The following is a 26,569-nucleotide window of genomic DNA, read 5'->3' as shown; positions in this document are numbered from 1 at the left end:
AAGAGATGACAAAAACTTGAAATAGGATTGTGCCTATATGAGGAGAGAGAAGGAAACGTATACACGAGGTGTAGGTAAAACTGCCAAGACTTGGCAACTCACTAAAAATGGAGGGGCAGGGGGAAAAAGGAGGGAGAAAAAGGTGAGAAGATTCATTCAAGACTCCAAGATTATAAATATGGATAACCAGATGAATGGTAGTTGCTACATCTCTTAAAATGTGACACTTAGTAGTAAAGACAATACTATAGATACATCACAAAGCTATATCATGCCAGATAACGAGACTTGGAATATCGAGCTGAAGAGTCTATCCACTGATAGATGGTCTTTTTAAAAAACAGGTTTTTATTGACATCTTTTATTTTTGTATCTCCTAGATTTCCTTCTGTATCTCCACCTTCTCCTACCAGACAGCCATCACTTATAACAAAGACTTTAAAAGAAAGAAGGGAGGGAGGGAGAGAAGGAAGGAAACAAAAAACTGATCAATGCATCTAAAAAAAATTGACATTGTGGGTAATGCTCCATATCCATGGACTCTCCACCCCACCACCCCAAACAGCTGTGAAAAAGGAGTACAGAGGAAGGTGTCTTCTTATATTTCTTTTTTGAGGCAAGGTTTGTTCTTTGTAATTTTGCAACGTTCATTTTTTATTGTTTTGTGGTCAGTCAACAAACATTTATTAAGCTCCTACTATGTTCCAAGGACTGTGCACATGCTGAGATATAAAAAAAAGGTAAAGAAAAACAAAACAGTACTTGCTCTCAAGGTGCTCACAGTCTAACTGGGAGAGACAATATAAAAACAATTATGTACAAAGATATAGACAAGATAAACTAGAGATAATCAACAGAGACAAGGCACTAGTATTCAGGAGGAGCAGTAAAGACTTCTTGTAGAAGGCAAGATTCAGCTGCGACTGAAGGAAGCAAGGAAAGACAGGATACAGAGATAGGGAAGGACAAAATTCCATGCAGAGAAGATAGCCAGTGAAAATGTCCAGAGCTGGAGTGTCATTTTCAAGGAACAGCAATTAGGCCAGTGTCACTGGATCACACGGTACATGGGGGAGAGTAAGGTGTAAGAAAGCTGGAAATGTAGGAAAAGGCCAGGTTAGGAAGGGCTTTGAATGCTAAATGAAAGATTTCATATTTGATCCTGGAGGTGTAAGAATCCCCTGGAATTTAATGAAAAGAATAATTTCATAGTCAGACCTGTGAGAAACGTGGTTCTGGGGATCACTGGACTTCCCCAAATTGTGAGAACGTGCGGCTTTGGGGATCACTGGACTCCCTAGGCAGGGCCAAAGTCCTGAGGAAGAACCCTGTGATAATCCCTAGGGAAGGCTGTACAGATCACAGGACTCCCAGAGGAAGACCAAGTGGTAGCCACCCCTTAATCTGTGGGGATCACAGGGCCTCCTAGGGGTCAGACCCTAGGAGGACCCAGGTGATGGCCCCTTAAAAAGGCTGTACAGACCACAGGGTTCCCCAAGGGAATCTACACCGCAGTGGGGATCACAGCACACCCCAAAGCAAGATCCAGGAGTAAGCCCGGCGAGCTTCCGCTGCCTATTGCTTCCCTTCACTTGACCTTAGGAAGATCCATGTGATTTGCCCATTCTCACCCAAAAAACTCAAGACCAGAGTGGGCAGAGAAAAGCATTTTATTACGCTCCTTGAAAGAGCGGGTGTCGTGCCCACAAGAACACTCACGGGAACACTCACACGGATACAGCTGCAGGAGCAGGGGTAACCATTCCCTCCACTCCTGCTAGAGTTATGGTTAGTTTACAATCTTTATTTTTTTACATAGTTTTCCTAGGTTATACAGTTTATACAGGTAGGATAATAAGGATACAGAAGCAAAAGTGAAGTTAATTAGATTTTCCTTGTCTTAGTTTAGGATTAAACTATATTCTTTTACTTCCCCTAATTTCCCTCTTTAACATATGTAAATTATGCAAATCAGTAGGCCTGGATTCTTGACCAAGACCAGACCCTAGATAAGCTTGAACTGGTTCAAGTGGGTTTGGCCTCTCTAATTCCCCAGACTGCCTTCTCAAAAAGCATGCACATGCCTACAAGCCTCTGACCTCTCACCTATCCGACCTTGAGGCCTGGTCTCTGCTAAAGCTGGGGTGGGGGAGGGTGGGGAAGCACACCTTTAGTTCTGTGGAAACAAAACTCTTCCTCCCATTTCTTACAGACCTGCACTTTAATAGTAGCTGTTTGTTCATTTTAAATTGTTGTAATCATTATGTAAATTGCTTTCTTGGCTCCACTTACTTCACTTTGCTCTCAGTTCATCTAAGTCTTTCCATGATTCTTTACATTCAACATGTCTGTTGTTTCTTACATCATAATAATATTCCATTAAATTCACATACCACAATTTATTTAGTCATTTTCCAATTGACAGGCACTTGACAGACAGTCTTAGGAGAAAAGCAGATTTGTTCTTAAGCAAGAGAATAACATAGGAATATTTTAGATACATTTGGCAAAGACATACAGAATGGACTAGAGCAGGGCTGTCCCAAACACGGCCTGTGGGCTGCATTAGCCCACAGTGCCGCATACAGTACAGAAATTTACATAAATGTTTTAGTAAACAAAGCTGAGCTACCGCAGAGCTCTCACTAAAATGACAAATCAAAATATATTGTCTATTGTTTCAATAAAAACCTAAGGTTGGACAGCCCTGGACTAGAGGATATGGGAACAGGAAAACCAATTTGGAAGCTCTCAATGATCTAGGTAAGAACTAATATGGATATAAATTATAGTAGTGGCAAGGTGAATGGAACAAGAAAGACATAAGAAACACCAGATTGGTTGAGTGGATAGGTCCTAATGACAAAATGGGCAGATTGTAACCAAATGGGCAGGTGTAACCAAAAACAATTACTAAATGAATGAGAAAAGGGTGATGCTGATTTAACAAAAAAAGGAAATCAGAAATAGATGTTTCTTCTGCCTATTCTCTCCCACATTCACTTTTTTCACATCTTTACATAGCAAAAAACCCACTTTTACAAATAAAGATTTCTTCATTAATATCAATAAGCAGACACTTGAAAGCTTTAAATTTAAATATTATTTTATATACATTATGTCACTTGAAGGAACATTCTTTCTCTTCATCAAGAGAGACTTTTAGGTAACATTTTCCAACCAGCTTGAGGGAGAAGTATATTGGGCAGGGGAAAGAAAAGAAACTTTTTAATGCAGTTTATTCTAAAAAAGAATTACATTACTAGATTATCAATAAGATATACCAGAATGCTAAATATGTGTACCATGGTTCTCAATTTTTTTTAAAAAACAATTAACATGAAAAAAGACATTTTTAGAATGGCAACTTTTAAAAATTTATAAAGCATAATGAAATTGGCAAAACTTTCACTAACAATTTTACATGCTTAAGAAAAGAGATAAGTTAAATGAAAATCATGACCAAAAATCTATGTTACTAATTAAATTCTATGTCCATAAAAAGAACTAATGAGGTATTTGGTTAGATCTGTGATATCATTAGTGGGGTTAGTCCTCCCAACCCCTCACTGGTGCAGATCACAACCTGTCCATGTCCCTCCACTCCAACCTGTGTGTCTTTTGTCCATGTCTTTAGCCAAATTTTCCCACACAGGAAGGCCCAGGAGATTTTCCTCTTGAACCAATGAGATATTCCTGGTATCTACTTCATTCTCTCTCTCATCCTTAATATATGCCTCACCTGCACATGTCCTTAATGATGTCTTTTACGAAACTTCTCTATTATAAATCTTCATCAGTAATTTAATGCAGCTTACTTACACCATGACACACTTAACATTTTCCTCAAGTTCACCTTCAATTTTTACTCTTCTGTAATTGTAATGTTTCCTAGAAGTATTGCCTTGGAGATTTTTGCATAATAATGAAACCTTTTCTTAGTAACTGATTAATTCTGTTTGTATCAAGTATAGATTAATTCCAATACAAAATTTTCCTTGAAAACAATATTAAAAGATCCTAGTAACTATAAAATACTAGAATACTATGGTGGTGGTCCAGGTAATAAAATATCTCTGAGACCTCTGCATCCGTTGCTATAATAATATTCAAAGTAGTAATAAAAAAGTTAGTAAGTTTATCTTTCCCTCATTCCTTGAAAAGTTTTTTCTACCTACAACAGCTTTATTAAAACAGCTTTAATGAAAGCAAGGGTGACCTTATGCAATTTTGCCAAATCTTTTCTCCTGAGGGAACTGAGGGGATTAGGACAGCAAAAGGTTAGTTAATTGTGGGAATTGAGTGAGCCACACTAACTCCATTTTGGGACTCAGTTCTGGAGCTAACATAATTTCTGTTCACTTAAGGATCTAGTCCAGATTCTGTCCTGTGAGAAAACTTTATTCAACTGTGGGGTTGGGAGAAAACCTTTACGCACTATTTGAACCTATCCCTGTGGGGCTGGGAAATTGGACTACCCTATTGTTGATGCTTGGAGATTCCAGGTTATGCTGATCAGAAGCCTAGTCGGGCCCAAAGAACAATTCAAGGAGCTTTCTCACATTTGTACATCCCAAGCAACCTTTATGTCTCACCTGATATATGGCCCTGTGCTGATCACTTATTGTTTCCATGTTCCTTTGATCGTCTACAGACACTTGGGGGAGGTGGGACACCTCCTTTTCTGATTTCAGGGAATTGCACCTGTTCAATCTTCCCCTGCCAGCTCAGAAAGTCTCTAATCTTTCATCCAAATAGAAATCAGATTACCTAATGTATTGTTGCCTTTTAATTAATTGGTCTTATTTGATTAATTATTTTTAACATACAAAAGTTTGTCTTCCCCTGGCCCAAGCTGAGAAGGTCTGGTCCCAGTTTGTTAGGCCACTGGCATACACTGCCTAATGAATCGATATGCTCAGAAGATCGAACCTTTGTGTCCTTGATCATTTCATCTTTCACCTACCACCTTCCCCATTAATCAAAACATGACTGTGGAGAATGTAGGTAGAGCAGGCAAATTTCTTTCTTTCCTGGAAAATCTTTCATTGTGAAACAGCAGATCACAAACTTTTCCCTTCAGCATCCCAAGCAGCGATCAAGTATACAGGTGGGTCAAAGTGATGCAGGAGTTAACAGAACTAAACATTTAAAAGCTTACAAGTGTGCTCTTGCTTCCTTCCAAGGTGATTTGACAAAAAGCAGTAAAAGCCCAAAACGATGGTAGCAACAGGGAAAAGGTGATAAGAAGAATGAACCAGAGGCAGAGACAATGCCATTGTCTGCTAAGTAGGGGCCAGTTTACCAAATGCAAGAGCTTGGAGCACTACATCTGAACACAGGCCAGAGGACAATGACCCTCTATAACGGAAATGAGGAGAGCAACTAAAGCACATGCTTATCTATAAGTGGTAGCAAAGAACTGGAAACAAGGCTCATCAATTGGGGAGCAGCTAAAGAAATTGTGGTACATCAGTGTGCATGTAAATGGAATATGAAGATCTCTCTCATCCATTAACAGGTCTATGTTGACCATATGTGTTCCCTTTTTCTCCCTGGAACAGGGGCTGTGTTCCCAGGTTTAGAGGTACACAGGTATTTCACCTCACCAATCATAGATGTTTCGCTCCTTTAAACTCTGGCCCAGTTCACAGCTATGATACATCCTGTGCCAAGTCACACAGAGTCAACTATGCATGTGGGCTTTCAAGCTTTTCTGTACTGAACCAATACTTTTGTGTGTGTGTGTGTGTGTGTGTGTGTGTGTGTGTGTGTGTGTGTGTGTCCTGGAAGACTGATGGGGGCAGAACTCTCTGGAGGGGGAAGGATGCTTAGCTTAAGCTAGTAGTAGCTGTTATCAAGAAGCCTCTGTGAAAGAGAACCAAGATGGCAGTGCTCTCCAGTCTGGTGATGTGTGTAAATATTTCTGTTGCTCTGTTGAGCCTTGTTTCCCTGTGTTTCTACAGTGATGTTCTGTCTGGTCTTAGTGTACAGAATAAATGTTATACTGATTTAATTTTGAGTGAAGAGTGCTTATTATACCTTGCAATTCGATCCTTAAAATATATATATATGCATATTCATAGCAGTTGCTCATATCACATTGGCAATACAGAATGTAATAGAACATTATTGCACTGTAAAAATGACAATTATGATAAATAGAGAGAAGCATGAAAGACTGACATGAACTGATGCTTCTCCTCCTTCACCCCTGTATCACACAAAGAGATGACCTTACTCTTTTAAGGCTAACCCCTCTCTAACAGCCCAAGTGATCCCATTCTATTCAATCTCCTCCCTCTGTCATGCCCACTCACTTATCTTTAACATCTTGTTTACTGGCTCCTTCCCTACTACCTACAAATATGCCTTTGTCTCCCCCATATATACGTGTGTGCGCGCGTGCATGTGCGTGTGTTTTTTTGTGGCTGAACCTGAAAACTGTCTACAATAAGTGCCTCCACTTTCCTCTCAATCTCATTTTAATCCCTTACAATCCAGCTTCTAACCTCACCATTCCACCAAACCTGCTCTCTCCAAAGTTACCAGTGATCTCTTAATTGCTAAATCCAATGGCCTTTCTTGATAATCTCCTCTCTCTAAGTTTTTGGAACACCACTCTCTCCTGGTTCTCCTTCAACCTATCAGAACTCTCCTTCTCAGTCTTTGTTGGATTCCTCTTCCAGACCACACTCTCTAACAGCAAGTGTCCCTCAGAGTTTTCTCCTGGTTCCTCTTCTCTTCTCCCCCCAAACTACTTCACTTGTGGATTTCATCAGTTCCCTTGGATTAATTACTATCTCTATGCTAATGTCTGGCTCTGACTTTTCTCCTCAAATCTCATATATCCAACTGCCTATTGTACAATCTCAGAACTGGATGTCCAACAAACACTAAACTTCGCACTCCTCAAACCTATAATCTTTTCCCTCAAAACCTCCCTACCCCTACTAATTTTCCCATTACTCTAGAGGGCAACTCCATCCTTCCAGTTCCCCTAGGCTTACAATCCAGGAGTCATCCTGGATTCCTCACTATGTCCTCCCCTCCCAACAACATCCAATCTGTTGCCAAAGTCTGTTGATTGCACTTTGTAACATTTCTCATATATGCCTCTTTGCTCTGACATTTCCATCACTCTAGGACAGGCCCATATTACCTCATGCCTAGATTACTGCAATAGACTGATGGTGGGTCTTTCCCCCTCCAATCCATTTTCCATTTTTTTCTAAAATGCAGATCTGATCATGTCACCCCTTCTGCCTTATTCAATAAACTCCTGTGGCTCCCTATGGCCTCCAAGATCAAATAAGCTCTATTTGGTATCCGAAGCCCTTTGTAACTTAGCCCTTCCTACCTTTACAATCTTCTTACACCTTACTCCCCAAGATGTACTCTTCAATCCAGTAGCAATGACCTTCTGGCTGTTCTACAAACAAGCCACTGCATCTCATCTCTGGGCATTCTTTCTGGCTGCTCCCCCAAGCCTGGAATGCTTTCACTCCTCTGCTCTGACTGCTGACCTCCCTGACTTCCTTTAAGTCCTAATGAAAATCTTACCTTCTACAGGAAGTCGTCTTCAACTCCTCTTAATTCTAGTGTTTTCCTCCTAGTAATTATTTCCAATTTATCCTGTATATAGCTTGCTTTGTATATATTTGTCTGCATGTTGTCTCCCCCCATCAGACTGTAAGTTCCTTGAGGGCAGGGACTGTCTTTTGCCTCTTTTTGTATCCTCAGTGCTTATTAGCAATGCCTGGAATACAGTAAGCTCTTAATAAAATGAATGACCAATTGACTGATTTGATCTAGATTTTCTGTACGGAGTTCATTCTTTCAGTCTTTTAAAATTATAAAACATTCTAAGAATGTTTAAAGAAAAAGGGAAAGACAATGGTAAAGCCAATGAAAAATTTAAAAAGGAGAGCACTATATTAGGATTAGAAAAGAACCTTACCAGTCATTTAATCAAACCTCTAGCCAATGTTTAAATCCCTACTACTAGGATTATAGCATCATACTTACAAATCTAGAAAAGCCCTTAGAAATTAACTGCTCTAACAATTGCTCATTTTATAGATGAGGAAACTGAATCTAGAGAGATGAAGAGACCTGCCTGTAGTCACGGCTACTAAGTGTCAGAGGCAGAATATGACCCAAGCCTTCCTAACTGCCCCTGCTACAACCCCTCAAGATCTCCAATATTAACATTGATATATTTAATTATCAATATCATTCAATATTGAATTTACAAAGTGAATCTCTCTTCTCCAATGGGAAGGCAAAATAGTATGAAAAATGTTGTAACGATTATATTTATAGGTCACCAGCTGTTTTCCATTATGTCAAGTCTAAGCGTTCCTAGTTTTCCTTAACTCCATTCTGGATCTATCACCCCTTTAGAATAATTTAAATATATATACATATATATATATACATATATATATATATATATATATATACATATATATATATATATTTTAAGTCCTAGAACCTCCTGGAATAGTCAATCCTTCCTAATTACTATTTGACATTTGGGGGGGGGGTGTGTAACAATGATAACTTGCTGCTACTGTGGCTGTGTCAGACCAATAACATCAGCACACAGGAGAGAGCTAGCACAGGTTCCTTGACCTGCTTTTCTAAGAAAAGCAAATTTAAGGGGTTTACGATCTCACTTAAATTAAACATACATCACTTACTTAGTTCAGGGGGAAAAGTCAGCACCCTCAACTTCAAAGAAAACACAAACAGAAACTACAAGCAGAAATTATATAAACCAACAAAATAACACAAACCAGCAGACAGGCTTCTAGTTGTCTGCCCAAGACATTACATACATAGTTTCCAGAGAGATAAGCATCCACATCTGGGTTTTTCAAAGCCAGGGGGCTCCAACGGCTACTCAGAGTCTCGTCTGGTCAAATCACACAACATTCTTCCAGTGAGTGAGCCCCAAGAAAAATGCTAACCTCAGAGTATATATACACTTCTTCAGGGTCAGAGGGCATCATAACCATGCAGCTCAAACCCATGTGACCTAAGCCTTCCCATGACTTAAGGAAGTCATCAAAGACCCTCCAGTCATCAAAGACTCACAATTCAATCAAAGACTCTTGATTGAAACAAAGGCAAGACTCAAAGGCACTTGATCACCTTAATGCTCAGAAGCACTCCAAAACAAAAGACAACAAAAAATCCCACTTTACTTGCCATTACAGGGGGACCAGATCTGCTATTTCATTCATGTAGGGAGCTCTCAGTGAGGTACCTTTGTATCTGTAACTAGGACTATAGATATTGAGTTGATTCTAACATATTTCAATTTGACAAACAACTCTAGGTTATGCTACCTCTTTTTGTGATTTTATGAATTCTTTATTCATATTTTCCTTTAGGCTTGTTCTGACCGAAGAGTATCAATTTTTTAAGTTCTAATTTACACAGACATTTCTACACATGAAATAACACTATCTTACTACTCTATTGCTATAATGATTCTTTGCTTTCCAGTCTCTGAGAAGGCTGTCAGTCAGTCAATATTCAGGATCACAAAGTATGTATTAGAGACAGGTCTTGAGCCTACTTCTTGAACTCTGGGGCCTGCTCTTTCCCTATCTACTATATATCTTTGTATCTGTAACCAAGACTACAGGTAATTAATTGAGCTAATTCTAATATATTCAAATTTGACAAATAACCCCTAAGTTCTTGTCATCCACACTTCTTTTTGTTATTTTTACAAAGTGTTTATTTGTATCCTCCTTTAGGCTTGGTTTGATAAGAGTAAAGAGTATCGATTTTTAAAATACTATATTTGTGTAGATATTTCTACACAAGAAATAACATTTTTTGACCATTCTATAAAACCATACTATTTTATTTCTTGTTTCCAAACTTCTCTTGATCTTTCTTTTTAAATGAAATAGTATATGAAACTGATTTCTCTGGGAAAAAAATCTCTGACAACTCCTCTATCTTTTCCTAGGCCATAACTTAAAGCATAGGATACACCATCTTATAACATAACAATTCAACAAAAACCTCCAAAATGTCGAATATATAGAAGGTTATATTAAACATCATTTAGATAAGTAAACTAATACCACAGCTTTGAGTCTCAACCTTCTTTCCAGATAAACTTATGTACATATTGTCATATAGCTATACAAAGACTTTTTCTTCCAATCCTCTTGTTTCCAAGAAAAGCTGCTAGAAAAAGGTTTTTAAATTAATATGGTTTACTCAGTTTTAAGTGGAAAGAAGTTATAACTTTCAATTAGTAAGTGGGAACAAGCATCCCAAAAGACGTCATCTTATCAAAGTTGTATCTTCCCTTATAAGAAGGACATGGAATGATTACAAAAGGGAAGAATAAATCTAGACAAAAGTGAACAGTGTCCAAATCACACCATTTAAAACACTCACCATTTGTATAGGTTTTTTGTGTAGATCTCGCTCTGTTACCAATTTCTCTTGGTCAGTAACATAGAGGCCCTTGTGTGCTAAAGCCTGGATTACAGCATCATGGCCCAAAAGTGGTTTTGCGGCATCACTCTTGAGAATAAGACTCCCAGCACGACAATACAGTTCTGCTGAAAGTAGCAAATTCACAACAGGTGGCTTGATGTGTTCTTGGTCATATTGATCTGTGTAAAATGGCTCTCGAAGTTCCTCTGGCACATTTTCTAAAGAGAACAAAGAACTTTCCTTAACAGATTTTGATAAAAGAATACACAATTATACACTTACTAATACTATTAATTATAAGTAATAAAGAAAGTGTGAAGAAGCCCATCTAGAGACCAGGGAGAGCTTCTGCCACTAATTCCCAAAGTTGCTTCCCCCAAAGCCACCACCATCCTTGACTGGATCCTGGCTTGGGCTAGAGGTCAGCAAAGTAAGAGAAACTTTCTCAGGTCTAAAGGGGTTGTTTCTTATATAGTATTCTCTTATATGTATATGATTATCACTATAATTATATATTACTTTATTGTAAATTATAATATTATATAATATTCACATAATAATAGACTCTCACTATAAAAGGTGTCCTCAAATATGAATTTTGATAGAATCAACGAGAGATATAATATAATCACTGGGTGAAACTTTGAAGCAAACATGAGCAAATATGTTGAGTTCAATTCAATTCAATAAAACATTAAGTATCTACTACGTCACAGAAGCTAGAGAGTTGGGCCTGGAGTCAGGAGGACGAAACCTCAAACGGGACCTCAGGCACTGACTAGCTGTGTGACCCTGGGCAAGTCACTTCACCCTGTTGGCCTCAGTTCCTCATCTGTAAAATGATGTGGAGAAGGAAACGGCAAACTACTCCAGTGCCATTGCCAAGAAAACCCCAAAAGGGGCCACAAAAGTGGGACATAACTGCAAATGACTAAACAACAACCTCTTTTGTCAACAGAACTATACAAGGTTTTGGGAAGTAATATAAAATTTAGACAGGTAAGACAGAAGTTGCAGTGTGGGCAAAGGTAGGAAAAACACAGCTAAGTATAATACAAAGTAACATGAAAAGTGAGTGTCAGGGAGTGCCAAAGAGTACTATGTGAGGTCTGAGGCCACAAGCACGTAATCAAGGTCAGTTTAATCAAAGTATTATTATATAAGATAGGCTGTAAAAGAATGGTTAGGAAGTTAAGAAGGCAAAAAAGTAGGACATTCCTGGCATAAGGAACATAATGAGGAAAGCTTTATAGTGGGAAAACACCAGGCATTTTTAGAAGGTCAAGGGTAGTCAAGTATGGCCCAAGCATAAATTATGTGGCAGGTAAGGGGTTTTGTTGGTTTGCCCATGTTGGCTTGAAGAAAACTGCTGCTGCATTCATCTGATATCAGACAATTGAAAAGTTCCATAGGTACAAAGTGAAGGGACTACAGCATCCCTTTGGTGGGGGACTTCTACCCTAGTTATTTCACAGCAGGTTTCAGTCTAGGCTAAAAATGCTATGAGTGAGATGCTGCTCAGCTCGTGGGGTCAGAGCCACATACACTTGCCCTTGCTTCTAAATTTGTTCCTCTTTTAGTACACAGCCTATGGCCATGACGGCTCCCCACCCCGAAATACTATCACTAGGTATAAATCCACTATTCAATCTACCTTGGATCTGTGACCCACCACATAGTAGTGAATAAGAGAGCTACCAGTTAGCACCTGATCCCTAAACCTATATAGGGTTCAGGGTACCACTAAATAAGGCTGAGACCTATTTTTGTGTTTGATAAACAGCTTATAAATTCTTTTAGTACCTGTATGCTGGAATGCTCTGCCACACAACCCTGGCCAGTCCAACTCTAATATCTACAGACCTGTTTCCCCAAACTTACTTTGTTTAGAAATACAACTCACTGTGCTTGTTTTCTTAATTTCTCAGCAAGGACTCCATGTGATGTGTTCTCTAAATTTTTGTAGAGTAGTTGTGTTGGGAGAGCTCAGCTGAACTTCTTCCTGCTATTCCATCATTCTGGGTCCCTGCCTGTGATAGCCTTCTAATTGGTTTTCCTGATTCCTATCTTTCCCCACTCCAAGTTTTCTTCCACATAGCTGCCAACATGATTTTTCTAAAGTGTAGGTCTGATCAAGTCACCCAACTCCCCAAGGAATGAGCAAGTAGTTCCCTATTACCTCCAGAATTAAATATGAAAACCTATAGTCATACTACTGAGCTCTTTCAACCTTTGCAGGCTTATTATGTCTGTCTTCCCTCTCCATTAACTATGATGCAATTAAACTGCCCACTTGCAGTGTCTTGAAGACATCACTCCAACTGTAGACTCCATGCCTTTGTAATCATCCCATACGTAGAGTCCCTTGCTTTTTTACCTCTGCCTTGGTGAATTTGTCTTTTTCCTTTCTGATACTAGTAATCTGGTTTTCTTCTTTAAAAAAAAAATCAAATTAGTCATTGACTTATCTAGTTTATTGGGTTTTTTCCTTCAAAACAATGGACCCTATTTTTATTTATTAGTTCAAATTTTTTTTATTCATAACTGTCACTCTCTGTTTTGATTTTCAGGATTTCTATTTGATGATAACGAGGGTTATTAATTGTTGGTTTTTCTAAATTGTTTAGTTGCATGCCCAATTCATTGATCTGTTCTTTATCTCTTAAGCTTTTAGAGATGGGGGGGCTCTCACTCTTGGAGGAGTGCTGATGTAGAAACTGGGCAGCTGTAGTTAAGAGCCCTCCAGCTTGTGAACCCAGATGTTGATGCTTTCTTGAATCAGTGCCGAAGATGATGGCTAGAAAGCAGGGACCTGCTTAAGCTCTCCCCCAAATCCCTCCAAACACCAGTAAAAAATGGCTCTGTACAAATTCTAGAGCTGTGGAACTCACGAAATAGCAGAGATAAACAGGTCTCCAGCCCAGGAGAGCCTAGATGGTCGCCGGGAAGGGTCTACTGCATGGTGCTGGGAGCAGAGCACAGCCTAGCGTGGGCCACACCAGGACAGACCAGACCAGGAGTCAGCCGGCCATAAGAGACCTTAGGGCCATGAATCATTGAGCTGTGGCAACTACCAGACTTCTCAACCCACAAACGCCAAAGAGCCAGTTAGTGGGAAACTGCAGGATCGAGTTTAGAGCAGTCTGGCCACCAGCCCTGGGAGTGGTGGAGGTGGTGCAGCAGTGGCAGTGGCAGCAGCAGGAAGCTCCTGAGGCTGCTTCCAGAGTTCCAGTGTCAGCTGCTTCCCGAGTCCCTGTCTCACGTGGTGGGAGGAATCTAACAGCAGATCAGAGCGGTACTGCAAGGAGAGGTTTATGGGCGCAAAGGCAGGTTCTCTTGCTGTGCCCTGCTTGGATCTGGATTGCGGTCCTGGTTGGTAGTTCTTTGGGGAGGAGAAGCACTATTGGGACAGAGCCTGGGGTGATGGTGAAGTAGAAGTAGCTCTGAAAACAGCAATGCTTGGACCCTAAAGCTTGGGACAAAGTACTCTCTACTCTACAAGCAGTCATACCCTGACAAAAAACTCAAGGGTCAAGTAGTTGGCTGGGAACATGAACAGGCAGCGAAAACAAACTCAGACTCAAACTCAAACTCTAGATTTCTTTTTTGGTGACAAAGAAGATCAAAACATACAGCCAGAAGAAGTTAACAAAGTCAAAGAGCCTACATCAAAAGCCTCCAAGAAAAATATGAATTGGTCTCAGGCCACGGAAGAGCTCAAAAAGGATTTGGAAAAGCAAGTTAGAGAAGTAGAGGAAAAAATGGGAAGAGAAATGAGAGTGATGCAAGAAAACCACGAAAAACAAGTTAATGACTTGCTAAAGGACACCCAAAAAATACTGAAGAAAATAACACCTTAAAAAATAGACTAACCCAAATGGCAAAAGAGCTCCAAAAAGGCAATGAGGAGAAGAATGCCTTGAAAGGCAGAATTAGCCAAATGGAAAAGAAGGTCCAAAAGACCACTGAAGAAAATACCACCTTAAAAATCAGATTGGAGCAAGTGGAAGCTAGTCACTTTATGAGAAAACAAGATATTTTAAAACAGAACCAAAAGAATGAAAAATGGAAGACAATGTGAAATATCTCATTGGAAAAACCACTGACCTGGAGAACAGATCCAGGAGAGATAATTTTAAACTTACTGGACTACCTGAAAGACATGATCAAAAAAAAGACATCATCTTTCAAGAAATTATCAAGGAAAAGTGCCCTGACAGTCTAGAGCCAGAGCGTAAAATAGAAATTGAAAGAATCCACCTATTGCCTCTTGAAAAAGATCCTCAAAAGAAAACTCCTAGGAATAGTGTCGCCAAATTCTAGAGCTCCCAGATCAAGAAGAAAATACTGCAAGTAGCCAAAAAGAAACAAGTTGAGTACTGTGGAAACACAATCAGGATAACACAAGATCTAGCAGTTTATACATTAAGGGATCAAAGGGCTTGGAATATGATATTCCAGAGGTCAAGGAAGCTAGGATTAAAACCAAGAATCACCTATCCAGCAAAACTGAGTATAATGCTCCAAGGCAAAATATTGACTTTCGATAAAATAGAGGACTTTCAAGCTTTCTCAATGAAAAGACCAGAGCTGAATAGAAAATTTGACTTTCAAATACAAGAATCAAGGAAGCATGAAAAGGTAAACAGGAAAGAGAATTCATATGGGACTTACTAAAGTTGAACTGTTTTGTTTACATTCCTACATGGGAAGATGATGTGTGTAATTCATGAGGCCTTTCTCAGTATTAAGGTAGTTGAAGGGAATATACATATATATAGACAGAGGGCACAGGGTGAGCTGAATATGAAGGGATGATATCTAAAAAAATAAAATAAATTTAAGGGGTGAGAGAGGAATATATTAAGAGAGGGAGAAAGGGAGAGATAGAACGGGGTAAATTATCTCACATAAAAATGGGAAGAAAAAGCAGTACTGTTGGAAGGAAAGAGTGGGCAGGTGAGGGGGAATGAGTGAATCTCGCTCTCATCGAATTTAACTTGAGGAGGGAATAGCATACACACTCAACTGGGTATCTTACTCCACAGGAAAGTAAGGGGAAGGGGATAAAGAAAGGGGGAATGATAGAAGGAAGGGCAGATAGGGGAAGAAGTAATCAAAAGCAAACACTTTTGAAAAGGGACAGGGAGAAAACTGAATAAAGAGGGACAGGACAGGATAGAAGGAAATATAGTTAGCCTTTCACAACATGAGTGTTGTGGAAGTGTTTTACATAAGGACACATGTGTCACCTATGTTGAATTGCTTGCCTTCCTAGGGAAGGTGGGTGGGAAGGGAAGAGAATTTGGAATGCAAAGTTTTAAAAGCAGATGCTCAAAAAAAAAAAAAAAGCTTTTAGAGATGGCTGCATCCCACAATTTTCAGTATGTTACCTCATTGTTATCATTATCTTTAATGAAATGGTTTCTATGATTTGTTCACTTACCTATCCATTGTTTAGAATTAAGTTACTTACCTTCCAATTAATTTTAAATCTATGCTTTAAAGTTCCTTTATTAGATATAATTTTCATTATATTATAGCCCAAAAGTTGCATTTAATATTTCTGCATTTCTATATTTGTTTGTGAGGTTTTTGTATCCTAATACATGGCCTATTTTTTGTGAAGATGCCATGCAGAGCTGAGAACACTTAGATTCCTTTCTATTTCCATTCAGTATTCTCCAGATGGATATCGCATCTAACTTTTTAAAAATTCTATTCAATTCCTTAACTTCTCTCCTGCTTTTTTTTTAATAGGAGATTTATCTAAGTATGAGGGGAATAAAATGAAATCCCCCTCTATCACAAAGTTTTACTTTTTATTTTCTCTCTTAACTCACATTCACAGTTATGATTACTAACTGTGTATTTCCCTTCATCATATTCTCTTATACTTTTCCTTATTTCTTGTCCTCTCTTTAGGAGTCTATTTTGCTTCTATTGCACCATAATCTAGCTTTCCCCTTATTCTCCACCCCATCTCTGTGCTTTTTTCTATTAACCCCTTTCTCTCCTACATCTCTGTTGAGTTAAGTTGAATTTCTGTACTCAACTGTATTCTTTCTTCCTTTAACCCGTTCAAATGAGAGTGAAATTGAAGTATTGCCTAGTCCCTCTCGACACTTCCTTCTTTAATGCATAAACTCTTCCTTGCCCCATTTACATGATATATATAACTTAATCCTTTCTTCCTCTCTGCCCATGCCCCCACCCTCACCCCCACCCCCACATATCTCTTCCTTACTCTTACAGTCTTCTTTTGAGGTCATCCCAACATAACAGAATCACACCCAGGTCCTCTGTCTAATTAGATTCCCTCTAAGTGATGATAAATTTCTCCCATATAAGAATTTAAACACTTTAACCTTATATTATTCCTTACAATTTTTCACTTATGTTTGACTTTTTATATGCTTCTCATGAATCCTGTGTTTAAATGTTAAAATTTCTATTCAGCTCTGGTCTTTTCATCAAGAATGCTTGAAAGACCTCTATTTCATTAAACATTCATTTTCTCCCAGTAGGAATATATTCAGTTTTGCTGTTCTCTTTTCATATTTTTCTTGTACAGTTTTCATTTGATTTTTTTAAAAATTATTTTTAGCTCCTTCTTTAACTTTTCGCTTAACTCTTCTAGAAATTCTTGTGCCCAATCAACATTTTAGTTTGAGGCTTTGCCTGTAAATGTTTTCAACCCATTGTCTTCTTTGCGTTTGAGTCTTGAACTTACCTATTCCCATAGTTGCTCTTTATCATGTGATTTATTTTTGTTTGCTTATTCTTCTAGTTATCATCTTATTTTTGGACTTATGTGGGGAAAGGTAATGTCTCACCTGAGCTTGTCTTCTAATGTCCTTCTGTTGCTTTCACAGCTCAATCTGGGGGACTCTTTTTCAGTGCTTCCAAAATAGTGTGATCTAGGAAGAGATCTGCTCACAGTCTTTCTGGTCTGAGCTCTTTAAGCTGCTGGCTTGTATATAGCTGAGTTTCAGTAGACTGCTACAAATTCAGTCACTGTTAGCCCACTGGGCAGTTCTGTAGCCTCAGAGCAAATGAACTGCTGGTTCCCTTTATGAACTACTGCCCTGGGTTATTCCACTGTAGGCTTATGTGTGGGCTAAAGGTTAGAACTGAGTTGTCACTTTGCTCCTGGGCTCAGAGCCACACAGCTAAGTTTCTAAAACTTGTTCTGGGCTTGGTACTTAGTTAGGGCCCATCCTGTTCACTCATGACTCCCTTCTCTTGCCTTGGGAGTATGGATTTGTACTGGGTTGGGTGGTGGACAATACCCATTTCAACCATTCTCAAACCTGTCAAGGCTACTCTTCCCCTTACCCTCTCAAACTGAGAACCTTGCCTCACATTTCACTGAAAAACGTGAGGTCATTCACCAAAGGCATAGTCTTCTCCCCTCCTCCCCATTTCCCAAATGCCTCCCCCACTATTTCCTTCTTCATCTATTTCACATAATGAGGTGGCTCTTCTTGCAAAGATAAATCCTTTGAGATGAGCAACTGATCCCATCTTTTCCAGCAGATTACCCCCTCTCTATCATTCCTACTCTCTTGCTTATCTTCAATCTCTTCCTGTCTCTGCTTCTCTACTCCCTACAAGCATGCTATGCCTTCCCCATCCTCAAAAAAAAATCTTATTTGCTCCATCTTTCCTTGCTAGCTATCATCTTATATACCTCCCCCCTTTTGTGGCTAACCTCTTTGAGAAAGTCATTTATCAGACATATCCTCATTTCCTACCTGGCTGCATTCATCTGGGACTTCTTTGGCTTCTCCTCCCTGCCCCAGTCCAGGGTACTGCTCCACCCCCAGCTTTTCAGTTTTCTTTTATGTGTTGTCTTCCCCCATTAGTTTGTAAATTCCTTGAGGGTAGGGGTCCTTTTGTCTCATATTTGTATCCCTGGTGCTTTGCACAGTGCAAGACAAATAGTAGGTACTTAATAAATGTTTGAGTTATTTTCTACCATCAGTGCCTCCATTTCCTTTCCTTTCATTGTTTTAACTCTATAATCTGGCTTCTAACTTCTTCATACAACTGAAACTGCTTTCTCCAAAACTAAAAATCATCTCCTTTGTGGCAAATTTAATGGCCTTTCCTCAAATTTCAACCTTCTTTACCTCTACAAGCTTTTGAAACTCAATCACCATCTTCTCTTGTATACTCTCTTTTCTCTAGGATTCTATGACACTGCTCTCTCCTATTTCTCCTCTTCAATCTCCTTTGCTGGATGATCTTCTAGGTCATGCCTGCTTACTGTGGGCTCTGCCGAGGCGAGGCACTCTTCTCTTCTCTCTACAGAGTATTTTACCTGTCAATTTTATCAGCTCCCATGAAGTCAATTAACATCTCTACGCTGAAAATTCTCAAATCTATTTATCCTTATAACCTATCTACTGATCTCTAGACTCCTATCTCTAACTGCCAATTGAACACCTGGAACTAGCTGTGCCATAGACATCTTAAATACATGTCCAAAACTAAACTCTTCATCCTTCCCCCAAAATTGTCACTTTTTCTGAAATGCCCTATTACTGTTACGGTTTGATGATTCTGTAGGAAAGAATGAGGCTGACAACTTTGCACCACTCTGCCCCACTCATTCATATCCAATTCATGGGCAAATCAAGACATCATCCTCATGATGTCACTGGCCCTCTTTGAGAATGAAGGAGGAACAACAACCACCACCACCATCTTCATAGTCACCCAGACTCTCAACCTAGGTGTCATCTTCAAATCTCCACATTCAATTTATTGCCATGGTCTAAATTTTGAAAGATCCCCTCCTCTCCTATGACACTGCCCACACCCTGGTACAGGGTCTTATGTCACGCCTGGGCTATTACAATAGTTTGCTAGTTGGTCTCCCTGCCACATCTCTCTGCCACAAGTATTTCCACACTCCAATTCATTCTCCATGCAGTTGTCAAATTAATCTTCCTAAGGTGCAGGTCGGACCACATCATTCCCCAGTGGTTTCCTCTCACTTCAAACACCAAACACAAAATCCTGTTTGGTATTCAAAGCTCCTCATAATCTGCCTTTTCCCCACCTTTCCAGTCTTCTTACACCTTATACTTTAACTTTTTACCCCTACCATACACTATGCAATACAATGGCAAAGGACTCTGCTTTAAACAAAGACCCTCCACCTACCTCCTGATTCTAAGCATTTTCACTGGTCCTTCCCCCTCCCCGGCCGCCCCCCTCCCAGTATCTGTACATAGTTGTTTGCATATTATCTCTCCCATTATTATGGACTGCAACCTCCTGGTGAGCAGAAACTTCTTTTCACCTTTCTTTATGTCCCTAGAACTTAGTGCTAGGGGCCTGGCACATAGCAAGTATTTAATAAATGTTTAACGATTGACTGAACTGGTACAAACTGAAGTGAGCAGAACACGGAAAACAATATACGTAATGATATCAACAATGCAAAAGGAAACAAGAAAAAGGAAACCAAATATTATGAAACTATCACAACCAAGCTTAGCCCCCAAAGAACAGATGGAAGAATGGACACATCTGTACAGGGAAAGGGGACGGATGATGACTTATTAGTTTGATTTAGCTTTATTCTTTGTTAAAAACGTTAGTTCTCTGTGAGGGAGTAAGGGTAGGAATATATTAGAAAATGTAGATGATTATTTAAAAAAGAGATCAATTTTTAAAAACTGTTAAAGAAGCCTCTGTCTGAGAGAGAGCATGTTAGAGGTTAGTGGTTCACAAACTCCTTGGGCATTTGTAATGATGGTCCTAGGGGTTCATGCTAAAAATTCTTTAATAGTGCCTTAAGCAAATAATTGCCCAATTAAGTTACAAATATTTTTCTCTTTGATGACAAGCAAGAGAATGTTTGAAGCATTATATTTTTATATTATAAAGCATTATATATTATATATTCATATATAATATACATATTTTTGTATATATAAAACAATATATTTTTATACAACCTGAAACTATTATGATTAGAGGCCTGAAACTATTATGATTAGAGGCTTACAATGATTTTGGTGTGATGTACTGATTACAACAAACTCTGGTCATGTCTAAGTTCAATGTGTTTATGAAGTTTCTCAACTTGTCATCAAATTGTTTCCAAAGTAGCAAAAGTGCCATGTTTGAGCACAAATATGCAAAAGATGATTGGCTGCATGACCACAGACCCATTTGCATTTTGTAAACCACACCAGTATAGCTCTCTTATTTCCTAGTTAAGCTATAAAAGTATGCCATCAGCTTTGTACTCATGTGATCAAATTGTTAGGAATATGTTTTTACAACGCAAATGTAAGACTATTCGGACATAAAGCAGGTCTCAAGCATTTATTGTTTCAAGTCCCATCTACATATGGACTGCAATGCATATCACTTAATTATCAATGTTCTCTAGATAACTCTTTAAAACATTAAATTATAGAAAAGGTGCCAATCTGCATCGATAGAGGAAGTTTTCTCCCTGGGAGTTACCAAATCAAGAAAACCAAATGTCTAGTCTTTAATCCTCTGTTATCTCTATGATGAAAAAACAGGACTGCTGAAAGAATCATAAAAAGGTAAAATCAAATAACTGAGAATTATGTCATTGGGACTGGCTAAGGAAGATCTAACAGATTTAAAGAGGAATAACTTCCCATTTCCTGATTAAATGGAATAAAAGTACATTTATTTTGATTCAGTGTATTTGTACTTGGTAATTCAGATTCTCAATTATTTGCAGAAAAAAATTAATAATGTAATATACTCACTTTGAATATGGGGTTATCATAGTCTTATTAGTTTACAATATGCATAAAAGTATTTGAAAGTTTTAAACTATCAATTTCTAATTCCTTCTCCTTTACTGTCTGATTGAAGTATAGAAAAGGCATTAGAGATAATCTCAACATTTTAATGATGATGATGACAGCCAGCATTTGCAGTGTTTTAAGGTTTGCAAAATACCTTATAAATACCTCAATTTATCCTCATAACCACCCTGGGAGGTAGCTAATATTATTCCCATTTTACAGATGTAAAAACTGAGGAAAAGAAGAGGTTAAGTAACTTGCCCAGGGTTGCCCAGCAAGTAAATGTCTACAGTTGAATCTGAACTCAGATCTTCCTTAGTCTAGGTACAGTGCTCATATACACTGAGCCACCTAGCTGCTTTATAGATGAGGAAATTGAGGCCCAGGAAATGGAAATTATTTATCCAACTTCATATAACTAATAAATAGCAGAGCCTAGATTTGAAAACATCTTTGTGACTTCAAGTCCATTACATTACATTTTCCTTATTCTAGAAGCAAAATTTCTAATATGCATTATCACTGCCAAATATTTACTATTCTAGTCAGTAAAGACTGCAAATTTAAATACTGATTCTTACTTTCAAAGAGCTTATATTGTTCAACATGACCAAAATGTGTTATATCACAATATACCACTTCCTACAAATTGTCCCTTTTCCGTATGTTGTTGATGTATTAATTTAATTATTTGTACTTATTTATTAGAAATATTTAACAAATATCTTTCCTTGTGCTTGGTAAGCAAATTTTCTCAAAGGGATGACAGAGTTTCCTATATCTGTTGCTAGTGGCACCTAAGAGATGTATATTTGTATATGTATATTTGTAACTTGTACAAAGCTTTGAAAATATGATTAGTGATTTTTATGTTAATAACCAAGATATACTGAGCAAAAGGGTCCATATTAGAACCTAGTTATTGCCAAAGATAGGAAAGTTAGAAATAACCAACTTATTTAGCTCTTGAAAATGCTTATTATTGCTATAAAACAACAGCCTTGTTAACTATTTTCATGCGAAAACATCAGTTTACATTTCTGCACTACTGTCAGCTCAAAGATATGAGAGGTTTTACTGTAGAAACTAAATGAATGAATATAGATATACATATGCACATCAGAGCTTTCAAAGACATTCAAACATATTAGGTTATTCAGAATAAAGGTGACAGAGGAGAAAAGGCTAGGGTAGGAAAACAGCAGAGATTTGGGTTTTGATTAACTGAGATCCTTTCATGAAGGAGGTAAAAAATTTGAGTAAGGATCTAAAGGCTAGAAGAGATGATGAGGAGTTCAAGGTGGTATATAAGTGAAGAATGACCTGGGAAAAATTTATAGGTGAGTTACGGAAGAGAGATTAGTATAATTAGGACAGAATGTGGGACTTGATAATTGGAAAAACTGGGTAAGATAAAAAACATGAGATGAGGCAGGCTAGTTGTTAGAAGTTTCATAAGCCTCGGAGTAAGGGTTTTATTTTAACTTAGAAGGTAATTGGGAACCAATATGAACTCTGTTCTGAAAAAAATCCATAGTCCTCATGATTTAACAGCAGTTTTTTCCAAAACTGGTTCTTTGCCCTGTAATTTCCCAATTGCTTTACAAGCGTTTGTATCATTTCTGCAATGAAAGCATAACTTAGCCAAAAAAAAAGACCGATGCAGAGTGCTAGCCTACAACTTTACCACACATGTCTAGAAAGCCTATCAGATCAAATTCTGATCAAGAAATTAAAGTTTTTCAGTCCAGGCCAGCAAAGGGAGATAGAGAGAGAGGACTATAGGCCCCATAGATAGGGTCTGAACAGGAATAGTCAGAGCATTTCAGGGCATGGAGAGGCTGTGCATCACAGCAAGAAGAGGTCCCAGGACCTGCTCAGCGGAAATAATGAGAGTAGAAATTCCAGTATAAAGGAGATGTCTGCAGAGCTTCCTGGCTGGGAGATGGTGGCTGAGTACAGCAACAGTCTAGTAGAATTCTAACAAGAGGAAAACTCACAGTTGTGCTGCTGAGGCCCAAACCCAAGTCAGGAATTTGCAGAGCTTAGAGCAGGAGGACAGCAATCAGGCTTTAGCCTGGATAAAATCACTTTGGAAACACTGAAGGCTTTCATGTCTCTAGCCTGAACTGTCGCCAAGATGGTAGTATAACACAATACTCAATACCCCAAGAAAAGAGCAGAAGACCCAAGAAGACAAAAATTCAGCCTAGCCATTCTCTGCAGAGGTGTACAGAACTAGGTTTGAACACGAAGTCTGAAGTTAGCAAGTAAGCTGGAAGAATAAGCAAAACAACAACAACAACAAAAAAAAAGAATTTCAACATAAAAACCTATCAGAGTGGGATCAAAAGATGGTTAAGACAAAAAAACTCTAAGAGGAGAATGACTACAAATCATCTACAAGGCAAAGCTTCAAAGAAACACACAGCTTAGACACAACTAGAATTCCTGGAAAACATGAGGCAAGAAAAACAAGTATTTTAAAATTTGTTTTAATAAATCACACCATCAATAAACATTCACTAAGTGTTTAATATGAGCCAAGCTAAGTTCCAGGGACATAAAGAGGCAAAAGACAGTCTCTGGCCTCCAGGAACTCAAAATCTAATGGGGGAGCCAACAAGAAAACGAGCATGTACAAACTACATATAGGATAAATAGGAAATAATTAAAAAAGAAAAAGCACTAAAATTAAGAGGGGATGGGAAAGGTTTCCTGTAGAAGATACAATTTTAGGTGCAACTCAGAGGAAACCAAAAAAGCCAAGAGTCAGAGAAGAGGAGGGAGAGCACTTCAGGAATGGAATAAAATGAGAGTGTCAGAGGAAAAAATTTAGAAAAGAAATAAGCGCTATGGAAGAAGAACTGGAAAGGAAAGTAACAGCTTGCACAACATGTATAAAATTTTGCCCAAGCAACAAACTCCCTAAAAACTAGAATAGACCAAAAAATGTATAACTCAATGAAATTATAAGAAATATTAAAGGGGCAGCTAGGTGGCACAGTGAGTAGAGCACTGGCCCTGGAGCCAGGAGGACCTGAGTTCAAATCCGGCCTCAGACACTTGACCCAGGTACTAGCTGTATGACCTTGGGCAAGTCATTTAACCCCAACTGCCCTTCCAGAAAACAAAAAAAAATATTAAAACAAAAGCAAAAGACTGAAAAAATAGAAGAAAATATAAGTCAGGTAGTAGCAAACACTGACCTAAAAGACACAAATCAAAAAGAGAACATTTAACAATCACTAGACTACCTGAAAGCAATGACCAAAAAAGGGGAGCCGGATAACATATTTTAAGAAATCATAAAATAAAACTGCCCAGATCTCTTAGAACTAGACAAAGGTCAAACAGGATCTACAGGTCACCTCCTGGAAGATTATCCAAAATGAAAACTTCCAAAATATCAGTCAAAATCCTAAGTTTCCAAGTTAAAGGAAAAAATGTTGCAAGCAGGCAGAAAGAATATGAGTACCAAGAAGCCATAGTCATGATCACAGAAGATTTAGTAGTCACTACAAAAAAAAAGCAGTTTGGAATTTAATATTCAAGATGGAAAAGTATATAAGGTTATGACAATAACATCAGCAGCAACTGGCATTTACATAACCTGTTAAGAATTGTAAGACGCTTTAAAACATCTCATTTTATCCTAATATTTTCAGATGAGGAAACTGAGGCAAAGAAGGAGTAAGTAATTTGACAGAACAAGCCAGATACTAAGTGTCTAAAGCTGAATTTGAACTCTCAGGCCTTCCTGATTCCAGGTTAAGTGTTCTAGTCACTGCATCATTTACCTTCATCTAAAAATAACTTACCTAGCAAATCGGAGTATAATGTACCAGGGGAAAAATCTCTCTTAATGAAAGAGAAGACTTTCAAACATTTCTGATGAAAGACCAGTGTTGCATAGAAATTTTGAAGTACAAACACACAAGTCAAGAGAAATGTAAACAGGTAATAAATGAACAATCACAAAAGACTTAAGAATAAGCTATTTACATTCTAATATGGAGAGATGTTACAAATATCCCCTCAGAATCCCATCTACAACAGTTCTAGAAAAAGAGTAATTAGAATAAAAGTCTTCCAAGTAATCTATTATGATCTGATGATCTTAAAAGAAGAACGGAAAGGGAAGGGGAAAACAGGAGGGATGAGTTAGAGAAAGCAGACAAAGGAAAGGAAGAATGCAGAAAACTATCCCATGTAATTGGGGTGGGCAATTAGAAGTTTATACAAATAAGGAGGAAGAAGTAGGGGTGGTTGACCCATGAACCTCCCTCTTATCTGAACCAGCTAAATGACAGAAAAATACTCACAGACATAGAGTTGGAACACTCAACGAGGAAACAGGACAGAAAGGGGAGAAAAGAGAGGGAGCAATAAAGGGAAAGATCAGTCCTAAGCAAAACATATTCCAAGAGTAGATAACTATATTTGTAGCAGTTCTTTGCAACAGCAAAAAAATTCGAAAATGATGAGAGGTATCCATCAATTGGGAAATGACTAAACAAGTTATATGTAAATGTCAAAGAATACTATTGTGTGTAAAGGGGAAGGCTTCAAAGATAACCTAAGGCTTGTATCCACTGAGGCAGAGGGAACTGAGAACCAGGAGAAGAATTTATAAAATAACAACAATCTTGTAAAAACAACTCTGAAAGACTTCAAAACTCTGGTCAGTACAATGACCAAGATTTCCAAAGACTCTTGAAACATACTTCCCCGCATCTTCTGACAGAGGTGATGGACCTGGGAGTATGGAATGAGTCTTCTTTTTTTCTGGACATGGCCAGTGCAAGAATTTGTTTTGTTTTTCTTACTATCTGAATGTAGAGGCAAAGGGAAGGAAAGTAGGAAAGGCAGACTTTTGTTGATTGAAAAAAAATTAAGACAAAAAGATTGACCCAGCTTTAGTGGGAACTTCCATAAGCAACAGAAGATAGAACGATCACTTTCTGACACCCACCAAGACAAACAACCTCCCAGCTGACTGATTTCAAAATCTAACCATGTAAAGACTAATGATCAAGATAGGTGCTATTTAGGTCCTGGAGCACAAGAAAAACTTGTCCAGTATCCCTTGCAATTCTAGGAGTGGTGTTTCACTAACCTATTTCTCAGAGAATGAGTTTCTAGTACTTACACCATAGGGATGATTAAGAAAGGGAAGAGTAATTTTCATTGGCTCTAATCTTTTAATTTAAAAAAGAAACAAAAATAAAAAAACTTTAGTACTGACCTGTTCAGTTTAATATGTCAGATTTTAATTTTCTAGA

The 26,569-nt window shown here is 38.3% G+C and overlaps 1 protein-coding gene across 4 annotated transcripts in view; it reads right to left on the bottom strand.

Moving 5' to 3' along the window:
* Nucleotides 1–26,569, bottom strand: part of CAMSAP2 (calmodulin regulated spectrin associated protein family member 2) — a 160,503-nt gene that overhangs the window by 110,566 nt on the left and 23,368 nt on the right. For all 4 annotated transcript variants that reach the window (XM_036753931.1, XM_036753932.1, XM_036753933.1 and 1 more), the window contains exon 2: nt 10,432–10,691. In XM_036753931.1, coding sequence (XP_036609826.1) covers nt 10,432–10,691 — 260 coding nt within the window. The remainder of the gene's footprint in view (nt 1–10,431; nt 10,692–26,569) is intronic.

This window comes from Trichosurus vulpecula, chromosome 4 (assembly GCF_011100635.1).
Source record: "Trichosurus vulpecula isolate mTriVul1 chromosome 4, mTriVul1.pri, whole genome shotgun sequence".
Lineage (NCBI taxonomy): Eukaryota > Metazoa > Chordata > Mammalia > Diprotodontia > Phalangeridae > Trichosurus > Trichosurus vulpecula.
The sequence above is the reverse complement of the archived record's forward strand: the minus strand, read 5'-3'. Positions and strand labels throughout refer to the sequence as shown.